At 61.5% G+C, this 23,825-nt stretch overlaps 1 protein-coding gene across 1 annotated transcript in view; it reads right to left on the reverse strand.

Annotated features, from left to right (window-relative positions):
- Nucleotides 1-3,159: 3,159 nt before the first annotated feature.
- The window catches only part of KDM4B (lysine demethylase 4B), a 181,533-nt gene continuing 160,867 nt past the window's right edge, over nucleotides 3,160-23,825 (reverse strand). The window contains 10 exon segments of the mRNA XM_031659066.1: nucleotides 3,160-5,431; nucleotides 6,264-6,356; nucleotides 10,995-11,114; nucleotides 11,508-11,672; nucleotides 11,767-11,952; nucleotides 18,223-18,331; nucleotides 18,617-18,672; nucleotides 18,950-19,026; nucleotides 20,705-20,927; nucleotides 22,199-22,436. Coding sequence (XP_031514926.1) covers nucleotides 5,255-5,431; nucleotides 6,264-6,356; nucleotides 10,995-11,114; nucleotides 11,508-11,672; nucleotides 11,767-11,952; nucleotides 18,223-18,331; nucleotides 18,617-18,672; nucleotides 18,950-19,026; nucleotides 20,705-20,927; nucleotides 22,199-22,436 — 1,444 coding nt within the window. The 3' untranslated portion in view covers nucleotides 3,160-5,254.

Consider the following 23,825-nt stretch of genomic DNA (forward strand, 5'->3'; position numbering starts at 1 on the left):
GGCTGGTGGGGGTGGAGGCTGTTGTGGTCAGAAGGCCCCCCCCTCCTCCTCTGTCTGGAAGCTGCCGGGAAGGGGAGCATTTGTCCCTGTCACCGAGTTAGCTGGGAGGCAGGGATGCCCTGAGCCACCCACTCTTCTGCCCACCTCCTGGTCGCTGTCACCCTTCACACCGCCTGCAGCAGCAAATAATTTTTATTTTCTCCATTAACAGAGCAGCAGCGCAGAGGAAATCTAATCCATAAATAACCCTCCCCTGGCTGGTGCCAAGGCCCCAGGCGTGTCCCCCAGCCTCCTTGTGTTCTGTGCCTGGCCCGGGAAGTCCCTGGGGGCTACTCTCCCTGATGGTCATGACCAGGCTGTGACTCTGAGTTCCAGAGCTGCCTCGCGGGGCCGAGGGACAGGTGGAGGTTGTGGGAGGAGCCGGGGCGGTGGCCACAGGGAGAGAGGGAGACACACCGGGATCTCAGCACCATCATGGGAGCCGTGAATCTTGACCGTGGTGGCGTTGGAGCCGGAACTCTCCATTGCAGAGTGGCAGGGAGCCCGTGAATGGTGGGGTTGGTGCGGGGCCGCTGCCGGGGTCAGAGGCTGAGTGTATCAGGCTCTCCCCGACCCCAGCAGTTGGGCAGCAGGTGGCCCAAGGGTAGAGGGCAGAGCGCCCCCAGTGGGTCCGCCAGATGGACAGATGAATCGAAGTCCCTGGTCAGAGCCTCCTTTTTCCACCTGCTCCTGCGGATGGCAGTCGGGCTAGGTGGACCTGGGCACCGAGGGGCTGCCCCTACGGGACAACGTTCTGTTGCGGGCATAGAGAAGGGGTGGAGGCTGCCACCACTCACTTCTTCTAAGTCAGAGCTGAGCACATTTTTTTCCATAAAGAGCCAGATTCGAACTACATCGGGCTTTGCAGGCCAGGTGGGGTCTGCAGCGACTCTTCAGGTCTGCTGTCGCTGGGCGCCAGCTGCCATATGTAAAAAAAAATGGGCATGACCATGTGCCAATAAAACTTTATTGACAAAAACAGGTGGTGGGCTGCATTTGGCTGGAGGGCTGTAGGTTGCCAGGCCTTGCCCTAGAAGGTGCCTGCTCTCAACGCAATGTACCCACAGCCTGAGTCTCTGATCTGCCATCCCATGGGGAGGTCAGATCTGTTTAAGAGTCCCTCTTTAATAAAAAGGGTGTCTGTCCACTGACACCCCTCTGGTGGTCTGTGACCGACCACTGCTTACCCTCCACCTCTGACCCGTTCTTGTCTTTCAGAGCATGCGTTAAAGATGTATTTTTGGTTTCTCCCCCTTTTCCTCAGCCATCTCCGCAGAGCCTGGCACAGGGGTTGCATAAAAATATTGCAGCTGGAATAAATGAAGCAAACTCGGGTGCTGATTACAGAGTCTCACACGCCGCCCCGAGATGCAAGACCTCGGCGTTGGGGCGACCACCCTGGCCCGAGTGCAGGCCTCACTGGCTCCGCATGGTGGCCCTTTTGGGGACCTATCCAGTCATCTTTTATTCTGCTCAGCAGACAGCAATGGCCTGTCCCATATTGCCTTCCCGTTTTAGAACCTTTTGGAGAACAACGGAAAGGATGTTGCAGGCACCACCTGCTCCTGCCACAGTCCCTCTGCCAGCCTGGGGAGGCTTGGGGACGCTGATCCATCAGTCAGTGCCACCCAGGGCCCGGGGCAGGGGAGGGGGGCACCCCAAAGGCTTTGGCTTCAGGCTGTGTCTGTGCCCGCACACAGGGAAGGCTTTCGAGACGGGGAAGAGGGACATAGTCTTGGTCGGGAAATCGCAGTGAGCAGAGCCTCCAAGCCTCCTGTGGCCACAGGCTTCACCCCACCCCGGATCCCTCTTCCTCACCTGCAGCAGACAGGGGAACTGAGTCCTGGTGGTGTTGAGAGGATGCAGGAGGCGGGAGGGCCCCAGAAGGGAGACTCGGTGCTGGGGGTGATTGGTGGATGAAGCTTTTGTCAAGGGCACCCTCTGTTCAGGACACAAGCCCTCAGCACAGCAGGCAGGTGGACCCTCCTTCTGCAGAGGGAATGCCAGGGCCCAGGGAGGGATGGCCTGGCCGTGTCCCCCTGAGCCCTGGCTGCTGGGTCTGGGTTCCACCAGGTTTCCCAGCCCCCAGCACCCACGACCCAGTCCTGGGTCCCCGCCTCCACCCACTCCCTGCAGGTGATTTTGTCCTCTACTTCCAACACCTGCCAGTTGACGGCCCCTGACCTCCTGCCTTGGGGCGGCCTCCCCAAGCCCGGCATCGTCACCTGGACGTCTCGCGTTCAAATCCAACCCCCTCCCAGCTCAACGCCTCCTTCCAGGAACTCGGATGATCTGCAAATCCTATTGGCTCTGCCCCGAAAATGCACCCAGAGTCCACTGCTTCTCACTACACCTAACCCCTGCCCCGGTCCCTGGCTTCTGCCCTTACCCCATCTCCTCCCCATAACAATCACCAGAGGGCGCCTGTGAGCACCTGAGTCAGTGCCCATCCCTCCCCTGCCCACAGCCCTCCATGGCTCCCACCTTCCTCAGGGTCAAAGCCCAAGTCCTGCCCGAGGCCCACAAGGCCCTGCACAACCTGCCTCCTCTCCTCCCCCCTCCCCTCCTCCCTCTGCTCCAGCCACAGGGGCCTCTTCATGTTCTTGCAGCACACCAGGCACAGGAGGGTCACCTCCCTGAGGGAGGTTCAGGTCTCCAGTGTCCCCTCTGTTGACTCCAGGCCTGGTGGGGTGGGCACTGAGTGACCCAGGCCAGGACTGCGGGGTCCCAGTGGCCATCCAGGGCCATAAGCCCCAGCACGTCCGCCAGCTACCACCACAAGCGACGCTCCCGGGGCTCAGGTGTCACCAGAACTGGGTTGGGGACAGGGACAGGGCAGCTGCTGGCTGGGACAAGTGAGGCCAGGCCCAGGCCCTCAGGGAACTGGGGGGGGAATCATGGGGTCTGCTGCAGCAGTCACCCAGCCTGGCCACAGTGTGAGGGGCATGACAGCCGCTGAGTGCTGGGGACGCTGGAGAGTGGGAGGGGAGGGACATCCAGCTCTGGAAGCAAACCTTCTCCCAGGAGAACGGGGCGCGGGCAGCCCCACCCCAGGGAGGCCCCGACATCGGTCCCCCTAGCACAGGCTCAGAAATGAAGACACGTGCCAGGGCGCGGAACGGGGTTTCGCAGCGTTCATGAACCTTTAATTCATTATGAGCCTAGAGGCCGGGAAATTAGGCAAAAAATACAGCGTATCCTTCATCTCGGGTGGGGGAAAACCAGGGCGCTGGGTTTTGTCTCGTCTTTGCAGAGTAAGACACAGAGACACCTTCATGGGGAGAGCGTGCAGCTCCGGCCTGCCCTTCTGTGGCCCGTCTACGCAGGCCGTCCCGGAGCCCACCACGGGATGGGTGTGACCCCCAAGGGACAAGGGCAGCTGAGGCACCCACCCCGCTTCTTTACAATATAAATAGCATTTTCAAACAACGTAAGAATACAGTGTCAGCGCCACACTGGGCGAGGGCTGCGTGCAGAGGACCACCTCCACGTTTCGGCTGACACCCCCCCGACCTCCCCACCCGGCCCTCTCCAGGGCAACCGCCCCCCTCCCCCACCAAGGAAATGAAAGGCTTGCTCCTGCGTAACTCTCTCCGTTTTCCTTAGTCCTCTCTAGCCTGGGGACTGTTAGGACACTGTTTTATAATACAAACATTGCTTTTTTTTTTTTTTTTTTGGAGACAGGGTCTCGCTCTGTTGCCCAGGCTGGAGTGCAGTGGTGCAATCTGAGCTCACTGCAGCCTCAACTTCTTGGACTCAAGCAATCCTCCCACCACAGCCTCCCGAGGAGCTAGGACCACAGGCGTGCACCACCACACCCAGCTAACCTGTAAAAAATTTGTAGTGATGGGGTCTTGCTATGTAGCCCAGGCTGGTCCCAAACTCCTGCCTCAGCCGTTTTTTAATACAAGCAAATTATCCCCTCCACCCCTCCCTGGGGCAGGAGACAGCTAAGGTGGGGAAGGCTCCCCAGAGTGGTGCAGAGCTGGCGAGGGAGAGGCACCCGGAGAAGGCGCTTCCCAGCCTGGGCCGAAGGCCGTTTTTCTCTATCAGCTCAACCCACTCCTAAGAAGCCGATTCCCCTCAAGACAGCAGCGTGGGCGGGTGGACCAAGGACACCAGGCCTTGTCCCTGCTTGGAAGCAGGAGAATGGGACCCCGAAGGCCTGCCTTGGCCCCGTGTCCCCGACCCACTCAGGACTGCGCCCCAAGAGCTGCGAAGCTGTCCACACTCACTACCAACCAGAAGGGCCTGGGGGCCTCCCTCACCCTGAGCCATGGGAGGTCCAGGGGTGCTTCGTCTGCAAGGAAGCCTCTGGAACCCCCGCGGTTCTCTCGGGTGAGAGAGAGAAAGAGAGACGAACCCCGGGAGAGAGTTTATTCTGCAAAGATGGGTGCAGACGGAGGGAGGCCCTAGACCCCGGGGCTTCCCCTGGCCAGGCACACAGGGGCAGCCACCAGAGAGCCTGGGCCTCCTCCCAGCAGGCGCAGAGCGGGGACAGGCACTGGTACCCAGACCATCAAAGTCCAGGAGCCGGGGAGAGGCGAGAGCGAGGCTGCGTGTGAGTGACCGGGCTGTGCCGAAACTGGGGCGTCCTGCCCACCCCCAGGCTCACCCTCCAATTACTGGGCCTCTTTCCCTGCCTGCTCTATAGCCAAATCATAGTATTTTAAAACAACAACAAACAAAAAAACAGCGAGATGCTCTGACCTCTCAGAGAATCCTGGTTCTGAGAAAAACAATGTGTTTGTTTTGTTTTGTTCTGTTTTTCTTAAAGCCACAAATCTAGAAAACAACTTTGGGGATATTTTCCTTTGTTTTCCTTTTTTTCTTGCTTTTTTTTTTAAACAATATGTATTTATAGAAAGAGCCTCACAAAGGTGGTTTATGTACAGAAGTGACAATCTCAAAGGTTGCTCAGTAGGGCATTGCAGTAGCACCTTTTCGAGAAGAAGAGAGCTTACATGGTTTAAAATTCTGAGTAGTTGAGTGGGGTGCACCCCCGGCCGGCCCCCGAGCCCGCCTGGCCCTGCTCCCTGAGTCTGGGGCCGCGCGCGGCGTCCCGCTGGCTCCTGTCGCCCTAGGGGGCACCTGCGGCGTGGAGGTGGCCTCTCGGGGGTCGGGGACGCGAGGACAGGAATTCACAGCAAGCGAACGCCCGGGGCGTGCCGTGGCCTCCCCGCCGGGCTGAGGGTCGCCTGAGCGGCCAGCTGTCCTAGAAGGGGCCTCCGGGCCGGCCCTGTGCCTGCAGGAGGCTCTCCACGAAGGCCACGTAGTCCTGGCTCCGCCCTGAGTCCTCCATGGCAAGCGGGGTGCCCACACGCGGGCGCTTGGCGGCCTTGGCCTCCTCCCCCGAGAAGGCGGGCTCCTGCGGTGCCCCCGTGCTCAGTGACTGCGGGAGAGCGGAAGCACAGGGTTAGCATGGTGGAGACGCTCTGCGCAGCCCCGGCCACCGTCTACGGCCTCTGAGAGGAGCCAGCTGGACACAGAGCCCTGATCGCTGTGGGGGCAGCTCAGAGGCTCCCATCTTCGTGCAAACCCCTGATCCTGCCAGTGGAGGGGCCCTGCCCTTCGCCCCAGCCTCTGGTCCCCTAGTGGGGTGCCAGCCCCCATCTCTTCCCTGAGGGGCCTCTCTGTGGCTGAGCAGCTGTGGCCAGGAGTAGGAACCCCCACCATGGGCTCTGCCCCTCAACACCTCGCCTCTGGGTTAGAAAGAGAACAAAGGAGGCCCATGAGGGCTGCGGGAGCGAAAGCCAGCGCTGCCTCCGCTGCCTCCAGGACTCAGGCTCCCGTTTAATAAGGAAAAAGCTCAGGAAAGCTTTTTTAAGCCGACAACTTGGGTGCCTGTACTTCACCTGTGCCCCAAAACCTGTGATGGCTCAGCGGCAGCCCTGTGCGGGGTCGGGCAGCGCAGGTCCTGCAGGGCAAGGGGGCTTGGTGGGTCTGCTCCACATTCGTGACAAGGGGAGGGCTCCTCCAACCCTCCCTCCCCACATGACGGGCATCGCCCAGGAGCTGCGCACCCGGAGCCAAGGCAAAGGAAGCGTCTCCTGCCAGGAGCCCATGGGCCAGCTGTGCCGGGGCGGCCAGGACCCCCTTCCAGCAGAGGTGCAGGAGGAAGGGGTGGTCTACGCCATTGGAAGACGCAGTCTGTGCCCTGCCTCGTCCCAGATGGGCTCCCTGAGGAGTCACCCGGAGCCACCAGGCTGGCCTCGTGCACTCACCAGCCGAGAGCGGACCCTCTTGGGCAGCTCCTCCTCCAGGGTGAAGATGTCCCCACGCTTCACCGTCAGCTGGGACCCGTCCTCAAACTCCACCTGCAGGGGATGTGGCTCTCAGAGGCCTGGCACTGCCAGGCTGGCAGGTGCTCCAGGCAGGCCACGGCCTCAGGGGCTGGGAGGCCGGCCCCCTTGGGTGCACGGGGCCCGCTAGAGGCCACATGCAGCCGAGCTGAAGCTCACGTCCACCTCTGACACCGCCTGCAGCAAACAGGGATCAGGCGGAGGGTCCCGTCCCATGGTGCAAGGATGATGGAGGACAGGACAGCCTGGGGCAGAGGCGGGGGCCTCGCAGCTTCCACATGGAGACAGAGCCCTCACCCCTCACCCCCTCCCAGCTCGACAGACATCTGTCTCCATGAAGACACAGCCCCAGGACAAGGCGACAGAGTCACTGGGTGGACACAGAGTCGGGCAGGAGGCACAGTGCCCTAACAGGGCCTGGGAGGCAGGCGAGACCGGGCAGGGGGACGCAGGGGCCTGAGCTCAGGAGTCCCCAACCAGAGGTGAAGGACAGGGCCCCCAGCTTACGTGTGGCCCCCTGAAAACAGCTCGGTCACCTCTTCCCTTCAACTCAGAGACAAATCACCCCCTTCCAGCCTCCCCAGCTGGTGCCTTGTTCCAGGCGGCAGATGCCTGATTGGTGAGGGGCACTGGGAGCGCCCCACTTCCTCCTCGTTAAGCTTGGCGCCAGCTCAGGCTCGCGGAGATTCTCTCAGGGACCCTCTGGCAACACAACACTGTCCCATGAAGGGCGTGCCAGGGAGGGGCGTGTGTCTCCAGGCCCACCTCATAACTGCGACGGGCGCCGTGTTCCCAAGCCAGGAAATGTGCAGGGGTCACTCCCCGGCCCTGACCGCCGTTCTGCTCCTGGGAGAAGGTTCCCATAGCAGAGGGCTCGCTTTTCACATTTAAAAACTCGAAACAAGCCGGGCATGGTGGCACGTGCCTGTGGTCCCAGCTAGCCAGGAGGCTGAGGTCGAGGCTGTAGTGAGCTCTAATGATGTCACTGCACTCCAGTCTGGGTGACAGATCAAGACCCCGTCTCAAAACGAACAAAAGGCATACACTAAGACCGTCACAGAAGAGTACAAAAGTCACATACTAAGACCCTCACAGAAGTGTGTCTGGGGCCAGATGCCCCGGGTAGCATGCAGGGCGGCAGCCTGGGATCACAGCACCTCCCTCTCTATGGGGGCGCAGACCCGGCCTCAGGGCGGCCAAGCCTGAGTCCCTGTGACTCCTCCAGGGATGGCTGGGGGTGGAGACAGAGGTGGGCCCTGGAGAGAGTCTGCTGTGGGTTCCACAGGCCTCTTGGCTGGCACAGGTGGCGGGAGAAGCAGGGCTGGGAGTGCCCAGTGTGAACTCTCGGATGGCCAGTTGCCTCTGGGCCATGTCCTGGGACGACAGCACAGATCTCCCAGGGATGTGTGGAGGAACCTGCCGGGAACCAAGGACCTGGGTGCCACCCTCTGCCCCGTCCCGCCCATCTCATTTGTAGAGAGAAGCCACCAGGAGAAGACCCCTTCCCAGCGCCTGCCCAGTGAGGAGCATCTGGGCAGGAGTCCTGGTGTCGGAGCCCCAGCACCCTGGAAAGCGATTTCCACCCCCGGTGTGGCCAGGCTCCGCTCTGCCATGGGCAGCGGCAGGTTTTGGAGCTCCCACCCCAGGAGTCCCAGGACCCCCTGCAGCCTTTCCCCAGCCCCGGGCCCCAGCTCGGCCTCTCGGCGTCTGGCAGGCGCGGCGCACGGCGACCCAGGCAGGCACACACGCAGCCCTGCGGGAGGGAAGGCGCATTCTAGAAACTCGGTGGGAACTGGCTCAGGTTTCTGGGTCGCGAAGACTGGGGAGATCCGCCCCCGATTCTCAGGGCACAGAACCGCCCAGGAGGACAGCGCTCACACTGCCGGGTCCACGCGGGCTCCCGGGAAACCTGTGCTCGGGTAATTTGGGAACTGGGGCCTGACTGGAGACTCAGACTGTTTCCTCCCAGCGCCTCCCTGGAACCTGCTTTCACTATGAGTCTCCACGGGGCGAGCTCTGAAGGTAGCGTTTGCTTTTTAACATTTTGAGAAAACTGGATACGCTTGCAGCTACAGGAAATCAGAGAGGCGCGCGCCTCAGCCCAGGCTCCCTGTGGCGACGTCTTGCCTGGCACTTCTCAGAAGCATCTCGAGGGGTCACGTGTGAAGGAAACGTGTTCCGAGTGTTCCGGACAGGTGGTGGGAGGGGGCTCTTGGGGCCTTGGCATGTGGGTGTCCCATCCACTCGGCCCTGCTGTCACCTGGGCCTGCCCCAGCCCCCACTGACCAGGCCTCGGCCTCAGGGCAGGCAGCTCCAGCCTCACCTCCTCGGCCACCACATAGCGGGTGTTGGCAGGATCGTGTGACTGAGGTCCTGCTGCCACCTCGCAGACAGGTGGGCACTCCACAGTGCCTTGCTGGCTTCCAATACCACCTGTTACTGATTCCACAGCCTCTGCCCCCTGCCCCTGAGCACTCTGGAAATGCGACACCTTTTTTTTTTTTTTTTTTTGAGACAGAGCCTTGCTTCGTCACCCAGGCTGGAGTGCAGTGGCGTGATCTTGGATCACTGAAGCCTCAACCTCCCAGGCTCAAGTGATCCTCCCACCTCAGCCTCCCAAGTAGCTGGGACTACAGGTGCGTGCCACCACACTCAGCTAATTTTGTTATTTTGTAGAGACAGGGTTTTGCTGTGTTGCCCAGGCTGGTCTCGAACCCCTGGGCTCAAGCGCTCTGCCCGCCTCAGCCTCCCACAGTGCTGTGATCGTAGCACGAGCCCCCGCACCTGGCTGGCATCATCTCATTTCTGACTGTCTCGTTAGCTCGGCCTCCTTGGGGTGAGCTCCCTGACGCCGGCCCCGTCCCGGGCTCTGGTGTCATGTCAATGATCCGGGGAGCGCCCGAGCACTGTCCGCTTCCTTCGCCGCCAGGGCGGGGGCTGCTTCCGGCGCCTCTTCTGTGGGGTGTTGTCAAGATCCACCCTGAGTCTCCCTTGTCATTTTCCAGCACGGCTGTGCTCCGTGTGCGTTATAAATGGCTATTCATTCATTCACGTGTTTTCTATTACCTTCATAGGTTTCTTGAGGGAAGGAGACTGGCACGTGCTCAGCCTGATCTCTGGAGCAAACTTCCACAGTGTTCTAGAGGTCCTGGCTCAACCTCCCCTCCTTGGAGTCCAGTCCAACCTGCCTGGGCCGGACTCTGAGGCTCCCGGGGCAGGCGGAGGGTCCTGTCACTGTCACACACACCCCACCCATCCTGCCGTGTACGACATGCACCAGAATGCTTCCCAGCAGATATTTTTCTTTTGTTCTTTTTTTGTTTTTTGGAGACAGGGTCTCAGTGTCGCCCAAGCTGGAGTCCAGTGGCTCAATTACAGCTCACTGCATCCTCAGCCTCCTGGGTTCAAGCGATCCTCCCACCTCAGCCTGTAGCTGAGTAGCTGAGTAGCTGGGATGACATGCGCACACTACCATGCCCAACTAATTTTTAAAATTTTTTTGTAGAGACTGGCGGGGGGGAGGGTCTCACTTTGTTGCCCAGGCTGGTCTCGAACTCTTAGCCTCAAGTGATTCTCCTGCCTTGGCCTCCCAAAGTGCTGGGATTACAGGTGTGAGCCACCGCGCCCAGCCCAGCCTGAAACTCATAGTCTGAGAGAAGAGCTGCCAGGTGAGCCGAGCGGGAATTATTCTCTTTTGCCGCTGCTTGGGATGGGCTAAGGGGTGCAAATCAACCTTGCCCTTGGTCTAAGCCGAACACAATCAGGAAATCCAAGGAGCTGCCTGAGCCTCCCCTGGGGCAGGCTGGAGCTAAGCAGAAGTGACAGTGTCTGGAGATTGGTGGTAGCTCCCACAGAGCTGGCCACGGGGATGGCTTGTCCCAGAAACCACCTCCTTCTCAAGGAGCAGGGAAGACTCTGCAAGGTCCAAGAGTGGTGACTGGGTGGGGCCGGCCTGCGTGGCACAGGGTCCTGGACGCTCAGTGACAGGTCTGAGAGTGACCGGGTGGTGACCGCCCCCGTGCCATGCAGGCTGGCCCTGCCCAGTCACCACTCTCAGACCTGTCACTGAGCATCCAGGACCCGGTGCCATGCAGGCTGGCCCTGCCTGGTTACCGCTCTCTGACCTGTCACTGAGCGTCCAGAAACCCCCGTACCATGTTAGCCAGGCTGGTCTTGAACTCCTGACTTCAAGTGATCCGCCTGCCTCGGCCTCTCAAAGTGTTGGGATTACAGGGGTGAACCACCGTGTCGGGTCTAAGATTCCACACTTTTAAATAATTTCTCTTCCACAATCATGAGAAGCAGCTCACCACCAACTTGATTAAAAAAAAAAACAAAAAAAACCCAGGGGTACTGAGCTATACACTCCAAAATGGTGAAAGGGAGAACTTACGTTAAGAAACACTGAGGTGTCTCAAAGGGAAACGCCACCCGAGTGGAGGCCCCTTTAGCTTTGAAAACGAACAAGCCCCGTGCCTCTAACTTAGGCAGGTGAGCCGAGGCTCAGCTGGGCCCTGTGGGCCTCACTAACCACAGCCCACGCCCGCCAGTGCCCCAGCAAAGGCACCTGGGCAGGGGTGTGATCCTCCCGTTCCCACACCTACAAGAAGAGCTTGGCGAAGGCACAGCGGGGCGACCAGGTTCCCCGCTTACCTGGTAGATGTGGCTGGTGACCGAGGAGATGAACTTGGCTTTGTAGAGGTTGCCGTCAGTCCACCGGAGCTCCACCAGCTCCCCCTCGGAAGGGGGTCCCAGCCGGACACAGTCCCTACTCTGCAGGGAGAACAGGCGGGAGGTGAGGTCCCGGCCACACTACGCCGGCGGCTGTCGCTGGGTTTTAGACCCTCTCCACGCTGGCAAGTAAGGTTCTCTGCCTGAAGCCCCGAAGCCGGCTGCGGGGGCGGGGGTAGAGGGGCGGTGCAGAGCCCTGACTGCGGGTCGCTTTCTGCTTTGTTTCTGCACAACACAGTGAGCACTGCTTTTCCTGAAGGGGCCTGGGGCCTGAGGACAAGGGGACCCCGTGGAGGGATCTGGAGTCAGGCTGCTCCCAGTTTCCCCCCTGCCCCGCCCCACACTCACGGTGATGCTCTCGGGTTCAGGTTGTCGCTGTGCTCCCAGCCTCCCCCCCCCCCCCCTGCCCCGCCCCCTGCCCCGCCCCATACTCACCGTGATGCTCTCGGGGTACAGGTTGTCACTGTAGGAGCCGTCGTCGAAGTTCACTTCGTAGCAGGTCTGCGTGGCAGCACCGATGACGCGGCAGCGGTAGTACAGCCCGTTGCGGTTCTTGGTGATGACCACCTGGCCTAGGGACACGGCCCTCAGGAGCTGGACCTGGGAGGGTGCAGAGGGTGTGGGGGACGGTCAGCGTGGGCGTCGGTGGGGCGGGAGCCGGGGATCAGGGGCAATGAGGTGGGCAGGCACTCACAGCGTGGCCCCCTGACTTGTGCTTGAGGCAGGTGATGGAGACCACGTAGGGCCAGTCGTCCGGCTCCATGAGCACACCGGCGGCGTGGGCGCAGGTCACGTGGAAGGACGTGGAGCAGTGCTCGTAGGAGCACTGGATGCAGGCACCCGACACCTTCTTCATCCGCTTCCGGCAGTACACGCATTTCTGGGGACGGGGACACAGGCAGAGGCATGGGGCTGGAGCTTCCCTAGGGACCCTGGGATGGAGGCCCCAGCCCCTCCCGGCATAGCCTTCAAGGGAGGCATGGTGGGAGTGGCCCTGTGTTCTGCCCGGTGAGGGGCCCCCTCCCCAGCCCAGAGCCCGCAGCCTCCCTGGCCAAGTCCTCCAGACACACTGACCCAGCCTCCTGCTGCTCAGCCCCTGGGGAGTCTTCTCCCGTCCCCCCCGTGTGTCAGCGACTGCTGGGACAGACACCAAAGAGCCCCACGTGGTGTTGCTCAGCCAGAGAGGAACCACGGGGCGACAGAGATGTGCCCTGGGAACATGCAGGTGAGTGCAGACCGTGTGACCCCGTGATCTGCAACCCCCAGGGATGGCAACCCACAGACACAGGAAGTGGGCTCATGGGTACAGGGTGGGGGACGGCAGCGACTGGTAATGGGGCCAGTTCTTCATGGGGTGATTAAATGTTCTGGAATTAGACGGTGTGATAGTTGACACAACTCCGAATGTACTAAAAAACATGGAGTGGCACACTTTAGAATGGTTAGAGTGAAGGATTCTCTTTTTCTTTTTTTTTTTAAGACAGGGTCTTGCTCTGTCGCCCAGGCTGGAGCGCACGGCGCGATCATGGCTCACTGTAGCCTCCAACTCCTGGGCTCAAGCGATCCTCCCCCATCAGCCTCTTGAGTAGCTGGGACCACAGGCGCAATCACCATGCCCGGCTAATTTTTAATTTTGTGTAGAGGTGGAGTCTTGCTGTGTTGCCCAGGCTGGTCTCAAACTCCTGAGTTCAAGGGATCCTCCTGCCTCAACCTCCTAAACTGCTGGGATTACAGGTGTGAGCCACTGTGCGGGTCCTTTACGTCGGATTTTAACAAGAAGCCCTGAGAGAAGCCTCCTTGGTGAGGAGGGAGCACTGGAGAGCCACCTTTCATCCCGCGACGCTCCTGCTGCAAAGCCTGCCCCAGTCAGCAACACCTGCCCCAGTCGGCAACACCCTCCCGAGTCGGCAACACCTCGCTCGAATCGGGTAACACCTCCGCCTCTAGTCGGGCAACACCCTCCCGAAGTCGGCAACACACTCCGGGCCCCAGTTTCGCAACACTTCTAGTCGGCAAATATCAGTCTTCCCCGAAGTCGGTAACACTACCGAAGCCGGGCAGTCATCACCTCCCGAAGTCGGCAACACCCAGAAGTCGGTAAATAACACCTAGTCGGCAACACCACTTAGTCGGGTAAATAGTCTTAAAGTCGGCAAATACCACCTCCCGAAGTCGGGTAACACCACTCTGTCGGCAACACCCGCCCCAGTCGGCAACACCCTCCCGAGTCGGCAACACCCGCCCCAGTCGGCAACACCCGCCCCAGTCGGCAACACCCGCCCGAGTCGGCAACACCCGCCCCAGTCGGCAACACCCGCCCGAGTCAGCACTGGGGCCCTGGCGACCACCACACCCACGCCAGGCCCCGATAAGCATTTAATAAGTGGCACCGTCACTGCTCTATAAACCATGTTCAAAAGCCAGACGAGCCAAGGGCCTGGAGCAGCGCCGATCGACGGCATCGAGATCTCATTATTCAACTGTCAATACCCAATTCTCCCATCACACAACACGTGCCAGGCAGCGCTCCAGCACGGCGTCCCCCTCCCTCCAGCAGAGCGGCCGGCGTGTACGAGTGGTGGCTGTGCTCCCTGAGGGCCTGGGGGTGGGGGAGAGGCCCTGCCTGGACACTGGCAGGTGGGGTTGCTGAGCCATCTTGAACACGTCACCCACAGGCCTCCACCCCTCAGCCCAGGCCCAGGAGAAACCCAGCCCCGGGGCAGCCTGGCACACAGCACCATCCCCTTCCGCCCCGTGGTGGCAGGCGGCCCGTGACCCTGCGTCTCCACGTTGCGAAGAGTGTGCCCCAGGACCCATGAGGCCGTTTGTCAGGAGCTGCGCCTGGGGCCGAGGTTGCCCAGAGCCACCCCTCCTAAGGCGAGGTCCAGTCATGCCACACGCTGTGGCCACAGGAGGTCGGGCAGGCATTCTTGGCTGTCACTTCCCTTCCTGGGAGCCGCGACCCGCGTCCAGTGTTGGCCTGGCCCAGGCCAGTGTGTGCCGGGGAGTCAGGGTCTAAGGCCCTTGGGGGGCCTGGAAGGGCCCAGGTACTGGTGTTTGGTTCGAAGTTCCCAGCTCAGTGTCCTTCCTCAGAGGCCACAGGGCTGTGAGGACGATGCAGGGTGGGCTTCGGAGGTCTGCGGGGCACCACGGACTGGAGGAAGCAGGTGGTCACCGCTGGGTACCACCCATGGCACCATGTCCTCAGCGTGTCACACAGAGGCGCAGTGGCTGTCCACCAACCTGCTTTCACAAACCACCCCAACCCCTGAGGAGCAGAGAGCCCCTCCTGACCGGCCCTACCCCTCCAGGCGGGACTGTGGGCAGCGGGGAGAGCTGGTGCGACTGCCCACTCCTCCTGCTGCCCTGAAGCTGCCTCCTCTCATCCCAAGCCCCTCCCAGACCTCCCAGATCTTCCAGAAGCTCCTGGTGCTTCTGCCCACTGCCAGGAACCTGCCCCGCCGGTAGGTGAGGGGCTTCTCAACAGCACGCCTTGAGAACCTGGTGCTAACTTGGCCCAGGCGGGCGGCCAGCCGGAGCCCCTGACTCACCTGGACTGCCTGGAGCCCTGAGCCAGTGGCTGGGGAGCCCTGGAGACAGACTGATGGACGGGTAACCAGGAGTGAGAGTGCCCCATGCCTGCGGCCTGCCCGTGGCCTGCGAAGGTGGCTGGGTGGCTGGGCGAGCAGGAGTTAACCACCGCCTCCTTGCAGAGCTCCATTAAGCAGTACAAGCGGGCCTTGTGTAAAAGGATTTTTAATTCATCGTTACAAGCACCGGTAATGAAGAGGCTGCGTCCTGGAAATGTCAGATGATCCATAAGGCGTCGGGGCGGGAGGATTTATCACTGCGCCGGCACCGCACCATTGCTCCACCTGAATCATGGGGCCTTTTACGCCCACGTTTGTGGACCAAGTCACTGGTGCCTCCGAAGCATCACCCGCGGGCTGCCAGCTTCCTAATCGCTTGGCCGTACCAGGCCAGGCTGGCATGACCCGCTGCACGCTCTGCTCCACGAATGAGGGAAGAGGGCTCCCCCTCCAGACGAGCCTCTGTGACGGCCTGCGTGGCCCCACCCAGGTGGCCCGGCACCTGTGCGCTCCAAGCGCGGCATCCAAGCCCAACAGGCTCGTGGGCGCCTCGCACCGGTGCACGGGAGCCCGGGCTCTGTGGCGGGCATCACCCGCCCCGCCAGACTGATGTGTCTGCTTCCAGCCCCACCTCCACACAAGCCCGACTGTCAACACCGGGCACTGTGTCCGCAGCTGGGAAGATAGACCAGGCAGGAAAAGCAAGCAGGACGCTGCTGGGTACTACTGGCCGCGGGCCCAGCCTCCAGAGGCCCACGAGACACATGTGCAGAGGCCGGAGTGCACAGGGACAAACGCGTCCTCCCCATCAACGCCACCACATGCGCAGCCCTTTTAGTGGGGACGCGGCCCCAGGAAAGTCTGCATTTCGCTCTCCTCATCCTTTTTTTTTTTGAGACAGGGTCTTACTCTGTAGTCCCAGCTAGAGTGCAGTGGGGAGATCTCAGCTCACTGCAACCTCCGCCTCCTGGGTTCAAGTGATTCTCCTGCCTCAGTCTCCAGAGTAGCTGGGATCACAGGCATGGCCCATCATGCAGAGCTAATTTTTGTATTTTTAGTAGAGACAGGGTTTCACTATGTTGGCCAGGCTGGTCTCAAAATCCTGACCTCAGGTGATCCGCCCGCCTTGGCCTCCCAAAGTGCTGGGATTACAGGCGTGAGTCACGGTGCCTGGCCTCCTCATCTCCTTTCTGGGCCAGATCCCAAGGCTCTGCAGGAAGCTGATTTAAAAGGCCAGCTGAGTGTCATTTTCCAGTGGGCGTGGACGGCCCCAAGTGCCTCGTGCACAGATGGGCTAGAGGGTGTAAAGCAGAGACAGCCCTGTGGGGCTGCAGCCCAGGCCACAGTCGGCCAAGCCCCTCCAGGCTCCAGGCTCCTCACCTGCAGAACGGACAGTGCAGGGTGACTCCACAGGCTCTCACTGTGTGGATCAAATGCAGTGGGTGACACTGGGGGCCTTGGGGGGACGAGGCTGCAGATTCGACAAGCCCCGAGCAGCTGCTAGTGCTCAGACGGGGTGGTCCATGCTTAGGGAGGGAGTGGGCCCAGCTCACACCACTGCAGCCCTGCAGAGTGGGGACTGTGGCAACCCCACAGCACAAAGGAGACGGCCGAGGCAGAGAGGTCGAGGAATCTGCCCCAAGTGCACAGCCAGCTGGTGGCCAGCACTGACCACTCCCCGACTGCCCCGTGGCTCCAAGGGGTTCCCCAAAGGGGGACCATCATTGCTGAGAGCAGGAGGAAGCCTCGCAAGCCCCCACTACGAGGCCCCGCCACGCACAAGGAGGCTGCGTGCATCTGCAGGGGGCCCTCGATGTGCACCGAGAGTGGAGCGGCAGAGATCCTCCAACTCAACCACAAAGGCCAAGCAACCCAGGCAAAGAATGGGCAAAGGAAACGGACGTTTCTCCAAAGACGGCACGCAGATGGCCAACAGGACTGTGCAAAGACGCCCAGTGTCACTGATCGCCAGGGAAACACAAATCAAACCGCAGCGAGACCATCTCGCACCTGCTAGGGCGGCTGGTACAAAGAAGTCCAAGGTAGGTGTGAGTGAGGACGGGGGGAAGAGGAGAGCCCAGCTCCCTGGGGGTGCGAATGGGAGTCCATCCAGTCGCAAGGGAGGGCAGTTTCCTCCAGTGTAAAAACAGAGCTGCCCGACGGTCCAGCAATCCCACTGCTGGGTCTATATCCACAGGAAATGACATCAGAATCTCCAAACCACAACCACACTCCCACATCCGCTCCAGCACAACCCACAACAGCCAAAAGGCAGAGACATCGGCGGGTGCCCGGATCAACACGACACGGTCCATCCACATGGCGGAACATTACCCAGCCAGGAAAAGAAGGAACTCTTGCCATATTTGGGTTGAATGAATATGGATGAACCTTGAGGACGTTACGCTAAAGGAAAGACACCACTCGCGCCTGTAATCCCAGTTACCCAGGAGGCCAAGGCAGGAAGATCTCAAGGCCTGGAGTTCCAAACCAGCCTGGGCAACATAGTGAGATCCCATCTCTTAAAAAAATTGGGAGTTAACCTAATTTTTTGGCATGTGCTTGTGGTCCCAGCTACTCAGGAGGCTGAGGCAGGAGGATCGCCTGAGCCCAGGAGTTTGAGGCTGCAGAGAGCTGTGACCATACCACTGCACTCCAGCTTGGCTGAGAGTGAGAGACCCCGTCTTTTAAGAAAGAAGCCAGTCGCAGAAGAATAAAGACTGTACAATCCCACTCACGTGGGGTCTATGATACAGGCAAACACACAGAAGCAGACTGCTGGGCGCCGGGGCGGGCGGAGGGAGCTGCTGCTCAGCACGTGCGAAGTGTCAGTTATACAAGACCGGTGAGCAGGCCGCAGAGCCCTGCTGCAAACTGCTGGGCTGGTGGTGAAAGCCGTACGGGACCTCAGATGCTTCTTAAGGGGTAGATCTCATGCTAAGCACTGTTACAATTTTTTTTTTTTTTTTTGGAGACAGGGTCTGTCTGGCTCTGTTGCCCAGGCTGCAGTGTAATGGCACGATCACAGCTCACTGCAGCCTGGATATCCTGGGCTCAGGTGATCTCCCACCTCACTCAGCCTCCCGAGTAGCTGGGACCACAGGTGTGGTGCCACCATGCCCAGCTATTGTTTTTTGTTTTTTTATAGAGATGGGGTTTCACCATGTTGCCCAGGCTTGTTGTAAGTAGAAAAACAACAAAAATCGGGAGGCCCGGTTGTGTCGGGGCATGTGTGGCGCCTCTGCTTTTGTGGAAAGGTGGAAACCGCATGGGGTGCTCGGTCCTGCAGAGGACGCCCCCCAGGATGCACCTGACGGGGTCTTGCTTATCTCCGGCACCCTTGATGACTTTTGACTTTTGTACCTTGCACCTCGGGGAACGATTCAAAAAATAACACGCCTGCTGAAGTCGGGGTCACTGGCTTCCTGAAAGCTGCCACCACGCCGGTGGAGACGCAGAGCTTGGAGGAAAGACCGCGTCGGATGGCGCAGGCGGGGAGCCGAGCCTGGCCGGCGGCCCTAGAGACACAGGCAGGGTGGGCCTCGACCGCAAGGACCTACCAGCTTCCACCGCTGCTCGGGGATGGCGCTGATGTCCACAGGGTGGCGCTCAATCACGTTCAGGAAGCGCGCCTCGGGGACCGCGATGGCGCAGATCACGTGGATCCACCTGGGAGGGCAGGTGGGGCGGGGTCAGATGCGCCTTCAAGGACCTGGGCTGGCCACAGAGGGGCCGGGCGTGATGCTGCTGTCGGCTGGGTCAGGGCCTGGGGACCTTCAGGGAGGTCGGGGCAGGCGTGTGCTGCTCCTCAGCCCCGGCCACCCCATCCATGACACGGGGCTGTTACGCGGAGGTGATGGCTGACCCCCGGGCACTAGGGTCACACCTTGCAGAGCTTCAGCCCCGGGCAGGCTCCCCTCCGGCCCCCCAGCCCCCACACACGGTGCCACCCACCTCCTATCGGTGGTCATCTGCAGCGCGCCTCCTCGAAGGTTGCACAGGCAGCACTCCTGCGGAGACCAGACGGCCCTGGGTGAGCAGGGCTCGGAGCAGGCTCCCCACACGCTGCTTGGGGCCTGGTCTGCCAACTGCGGCCCTCGGCCCTTACATTTCAAACAAGCAGCCACCAAAGTGACGGGCGGGAATCCCTTGGGTTCTACCCCCTCAGGGCAGAGGTGAAGGAACCCAGGCCCATGGGGGGAGACGGTGCCCCAAAGTCAGCCTGCTGGAGTGGGGCCGGGGCCCGGGCCTCTCAGAGTACCACCCCCGCTGCAGGGAGCGAGTTACCGCAGTCCAGGCGTGGGCCGCGCACCGGGAACACGTCCAGCCTTCGTTGACCAGCTCGGGACGGATGCCATAGCAACCTGGAAGACAGCAGGGGCTGGCTGAGATTGGAGGGCAGGTGAGACTTGGGGGTGCCGAGTGAGACTCAGCGGGAGGGGCCAGGTAACTCGGGGGCCGGCATCCGCCCGTGGAGTGACGGGGCCTCCGCACACAGCTGCAGCATTCAGGGTGCGTGCTGTTCCCACCCTCCGAGCTTCAATCCAGGCCCCTGCACGTGGAGCGAGAGAAAGGTCTGGAAGCTGCGTGTGTGGAAGGAGGACGCAGGAAGGGGAGCAGGGCCCCCTGAGCTCCAGCTGGGTCTGCTGCACTCAGTCTGGTGGTATCTTGAGGGCCCCTCCTTGTTGGGGGTCTGCACCCCCAAAAGCAGCTCCTCCTGCTGTGTCCAGAGAGGCCAGCCACAAAGGCCACTCAGTTTTGGATGTGGCCCTGGGTCTGGAAACGGGGAAAGGGCATGAAAGGCCGAGTCATGCCCCCAAAGTGAGGGCAGGGGTGCCGCCTGCCCCCAGGGCTCTGCCTCTGCTGGGGGTCCTGCCCTGCAGTGTGGAAGGGGCTCTCTGCCAGTGCTGGTGGCCCGCTGAAGAGGCTGGGGGTGAGGACTTCACTGCCTCCAGAGCAGCAGCGTGGTGGGCACGGGCTGGGGGTGGGGGCATCTGCTGGGGTAGCCCTGGCTGGGGTGGCCCGGCTGTGGCAGGCCTGGGACCCTCAGCAACCCTTCCCCCACGTCTCAAACCCAGGCCCAGCAAAGCAGAGTGAACAGCCTCCCAGCCAGGAGACAACGCGAGCCCCAGGCAGGCCACTGCCAGGAGGAAACTGACAGAGATCTATGGCTACCTGCCTTGGCCAGGGGCACAGAAAATTAAACGTCGCCAGAAAGCCCTCCTCCTGCCCTGGAAGTCCAATTCCTGCCACTGTCCCTCACGCCTGAGAAAGAGACAGACATTCATTTTCTTGTCTGTGACCACGGTCGAGCCTCAGGATTGGGGAGGGGTCCCCGAGAGCAGAGAGAAATCAGATGCCCTGACCACACTGCAATCTCACTGTGACCATCAGTTTCAACCACGGCCCCAAATCACAGGCGTAGCGGGTGCCTGAGCTCCTCCTGCTGCCTCCCAGGCCTTGGGGAAGACTCGGCAGAACTGTCCAGAGGCCCAGTGAGGAGGAACCCCGCCTGGGCCAAGGTCAAGGGCAGGGATATCTGCCCCCAAAGGCTACTTGGCAGAGAGTCATTCTCAGGGAACACAGCCTGTGGAGAGATGGGGTATCTGGCCCGTTTCTTGCTCTGGCCCTAGGGTGAGCTTCTGGGTGTCAGGGACAGGGCGGGAGGAGCCCAGTGCCCCTCGGAGCAGAGGCTTCCTCCGCGGAGACTGGCACCAGAGGCTGGCACCTGGGCCTGCACTGGCGTCTTCTGGACGCTGGGAGAGGTGGAGGCCCTGTCCTGTCCCGGAGTGGCATGGGGTCACCCAGTCCTTCCACGGCCACAGCCTTTCCCCCTGCTCTAGATGGTGGGACCACGGGAGGGACGAGAAAGTCAGAAATTGCAGGAAGTCACCGGAAGAGGCCCCTGCCCCGGCCCTGAAAGTACAGCATGGGGAGAGGGGCCGGCGTGGCCCTCCGCACAGGAGGATGGACCCCCACCGGCGCCCCCACCAGCACTCTGAAGGAGGGTGCGGCTCCTCTGGGCCCCACAGTGGCACTCACTGGCGTGGACCTGCAGGCAGCACTTGCCGCAGGCGATCAGGGGGCTGGTCCCATCGTCGCCGATGTAGGAGTTGGCAGGCAGCGGCTCCGTGTTCTCGCCGCCAGAGGTGAAGCACATCTCGGGGATCAGCGGTCGGGTCTTCTGGCCGCTTTTGGAGGGCAGTGTGGCCAAGGAGCCCTCCCCGAGGGAGGCTGTGGGTGCCTCCTTCTCGGTCTGTAGGGCCTGGAGGGGAGAGGGGGCCTTCAGGGGACAGAGCCATGTGCAGGGTAGGCAGGTGGGCGGCACAGACCTCTGTCAGGGCACCTGCCCCGGGCTTCGATGCCCCTTGGCTCTGGGGGGGCGGTTGGGGAGATGCCCAGAGCCACCTCGGCCCCTCTTCCCACTCCTCCAGAAAGCCGGGATCCTCAAATGCTCTCTGACCCTGTCCCCATGAGGGTCACGTCCAGACGCAGAGCTCAGGCCGGCCTGCACGGCCCCTGGTGCTGGGTGGCCCCTGGCGCTGGGGTAGGCTGGGGGGTGTGTGTGAGAATGAGTCTCCGCACTCTGCCTGGCAAGGGGAGTTAGGAAGACGCATGTCTGAAGTGGCGTTCCCGGCCCTGTGGCTCCCAGCAGCCTCTCTGGCCTCACAAAGGACAGCAAGTGCCTGGAGACGGTGTCGCCTGTCAGGTCTTGTCTATCTCAGGAACCAAAGCACTAAATCCAGCTCACAGATGCAGGTGCGGGCAGCTCCCAGCAGCAGGGCCCCGAGACAGGCTTGCCACCCTCGGCACAGCACCCTCGCTGGCTCTGTCCACCGAGACCCAGCCGCGCACAGGTGGTGAGGTCCCCGACCCAGGGCAGCTCTGCCAATGCCTGGACATGCTGGGCGTGGGCTAGGAGCTGGGAGTGCAAAGCACGTGGGTCAGGTCCTGTCCTGGGGAGGCTGCACACTCAGGGAAGGAGAGGAGGGGGGATCCAAGAGATTCTGAGGAAAATGGCTGGGCTGGGTGCTGATGCCTGGGATGGCCGTGGGCAGAGGCCAGCCCCCCATCTGGGTGCAGAGGACAGGCGAGGCCAGCGTGGAAAGAGTACCAGAAACGGGACCTCGGCCAGGCGCCCAGCTCAGTGAGACAGGCCAGGGCTTGCAGGAGCCCCCCCGGCCACTCAGGTGGTGTATCCGGGCCTTCACTCCACCCCACACCACCCGGCCCCTCTCAGCACCCCTCAGGCTGGGCGCTCCCTGAGGCCAGTGACCCCGAGCCTCCGCACCCTCCCTCTGCCCCATCCACCATGGCTCACGCTGCGGATGTGCATGTTGGTAAGCTTCATTCCCACAAAACCCAGAGACCAGGCTCCGCCTACAGCTGTCAGGAACAAGCCCTCACAACTCAGGGTGCTGGCCAACACCCCGCCCCGCGTGAGAGAGGGAGGCATGGGGGGTGCCCGGTCCTTCGCCCTCTCCCGCTGCCCCTGCCTCTGGGGTTCCCTGGGACCTGCAAGGCCCGCCTGCCCACCTGGCAGTAGGGGTAGAAGAGCGTGCAGATGGCGCAGTAGGGCTCCGTGCGCGCAGCTGCCGCGTTGAACTTCCTCTCGGCCTGGAAGCTGGCCGCCCTGTTCTTCCACTGCAGGGACAGCAGCGGCCTCAAGGCCTCAGGGTCACTCACGTCTTCCTCCCCGGAGAAAGGGGACGCCTCTAGAAGAACGGGGGAGAGGGAGAGACACTTGAGTCCCCTAAAAACTCGTCCAAGGAATCACCCCAACTGCCCAGGAGATGGCCCTGGGTCTATAGCCCTGGCTGCCCACAGGGTCCCTGGCCCATAGCTCCCCTTCCACCTGCCTCCTGGCTGCCCCATTCTCCACGATGCCCATCAAGCTGGCACTGCAGCGTCCCATCCCATCAACAGGAGGGAACACGTCTATCTCGGCCGATTGCTACCCAAGGCCGGAGCCCCCAAACGTGGTTCCTCGGAGCCCCTCCCCCAACACCTGGTTCTCCCTGAACATCTGGAGCCGTCCACTCGCCCGGGGCCTTCCGGGCCAAGGAGTGGCCAAACTCAGTGTCCAGCCCTGCCCCGGCTGCCCTACACCCGTCCTGGGGTCTGAGTATGTGTGGGGGCATCGGCAGTGACCAGAAAGACTCAGAGACACTGTCCTTCCTGTCTTGGGCAGGCACAGACTCCCTGAACTCAAGGGAGGTGCCGGAGGGGTGTGGCAGGGAGTCAGGAGGGGCTATGCCCAGGGCTAGGAGGCCAAGGCAGCCTGTGCCGGGAAGAGGTGCGTGACAGGGAAACTCTGGTGAGGGCTGCTGGTGAGAAGCCACAGTTGTCTCTCTCCCGCCTGTCGCCTGTTCCCATTGGACTCTAAAGGCCTCCACTGCCAGCTGTCACGCCTCAATCTCCCCACCTCCCCTCCCTGCATCTCCTGTGGACACAGGGGTGCTGTCCCCAGGAAGTGGGGTGCCCATTCCTGTGGCCCAACCCTCAGCCCAACCTAAAGTGGATCCTGGGGTCCTGGGATCAGTCCAGCTGTGGCACTGCCCCTGGTTCACCTAGAGGAGGGCAGGGCAGGCTCCCTGAGGTGGAGACCCAGGACTCCCACGGTGAACTCAGGAAGCCCTTAGGCCAAGACTCCTCTAAAAACTCAAACGCGACAGTCCCGCCAGCTGAGCCCAGGGAAGGCCCTAAGTGGCCCTGAAGCCCTGGGGATGAGAACGGAGCCACTGGTTGTGTCTGTCACTCACGACCCCAGGATACCTCGGGTTCTGGGGCCGTGATGATCTCACAGGCAAATGCTCCGGTCTCACCAAAGGGCCACAGTGGGGTGTGGGGAGTGGGGGAGTCCACGGAGGCCCTGGAGGTGCCTTCTGGAAAGAGATCCGGGTAGAAGGCAAGGCCTCTTCCCAAGGCAGCTTGAGAGGCCCCTGGTCACGCCTCTGTCCCCCTGCTGATTCCTCCACTCCTGGGAGCTCCCGCCCTGTGATCCCAGGCGCTTCTAGAACCCTCCTCTCCCTACCCCTCAAATTGCATGCAGGATGAAAGCCGCCATCCAGACCATTTTCAGATTCTACACGCATCCCCAGTGAAAGGCCAAAGCGGAAGATGAAAAACTGGCTTAGCAGGACTTCTGCACACAAGACAGCAG

Source organism: Papio anubis, chromosome 20 (genome assembly GCF_008728515.1).
Source record: "Papio anubis isolate 15944 chromosome 20, Panubis1.0, whole genome shotgun sequence".
Classification (NCBI taxonomy): domain Eukaryota; kingdom Metazoa; phylum Chordata; class Mammalia; order Primates; family Cercopithecidae; genus Papio; species Papio anubis.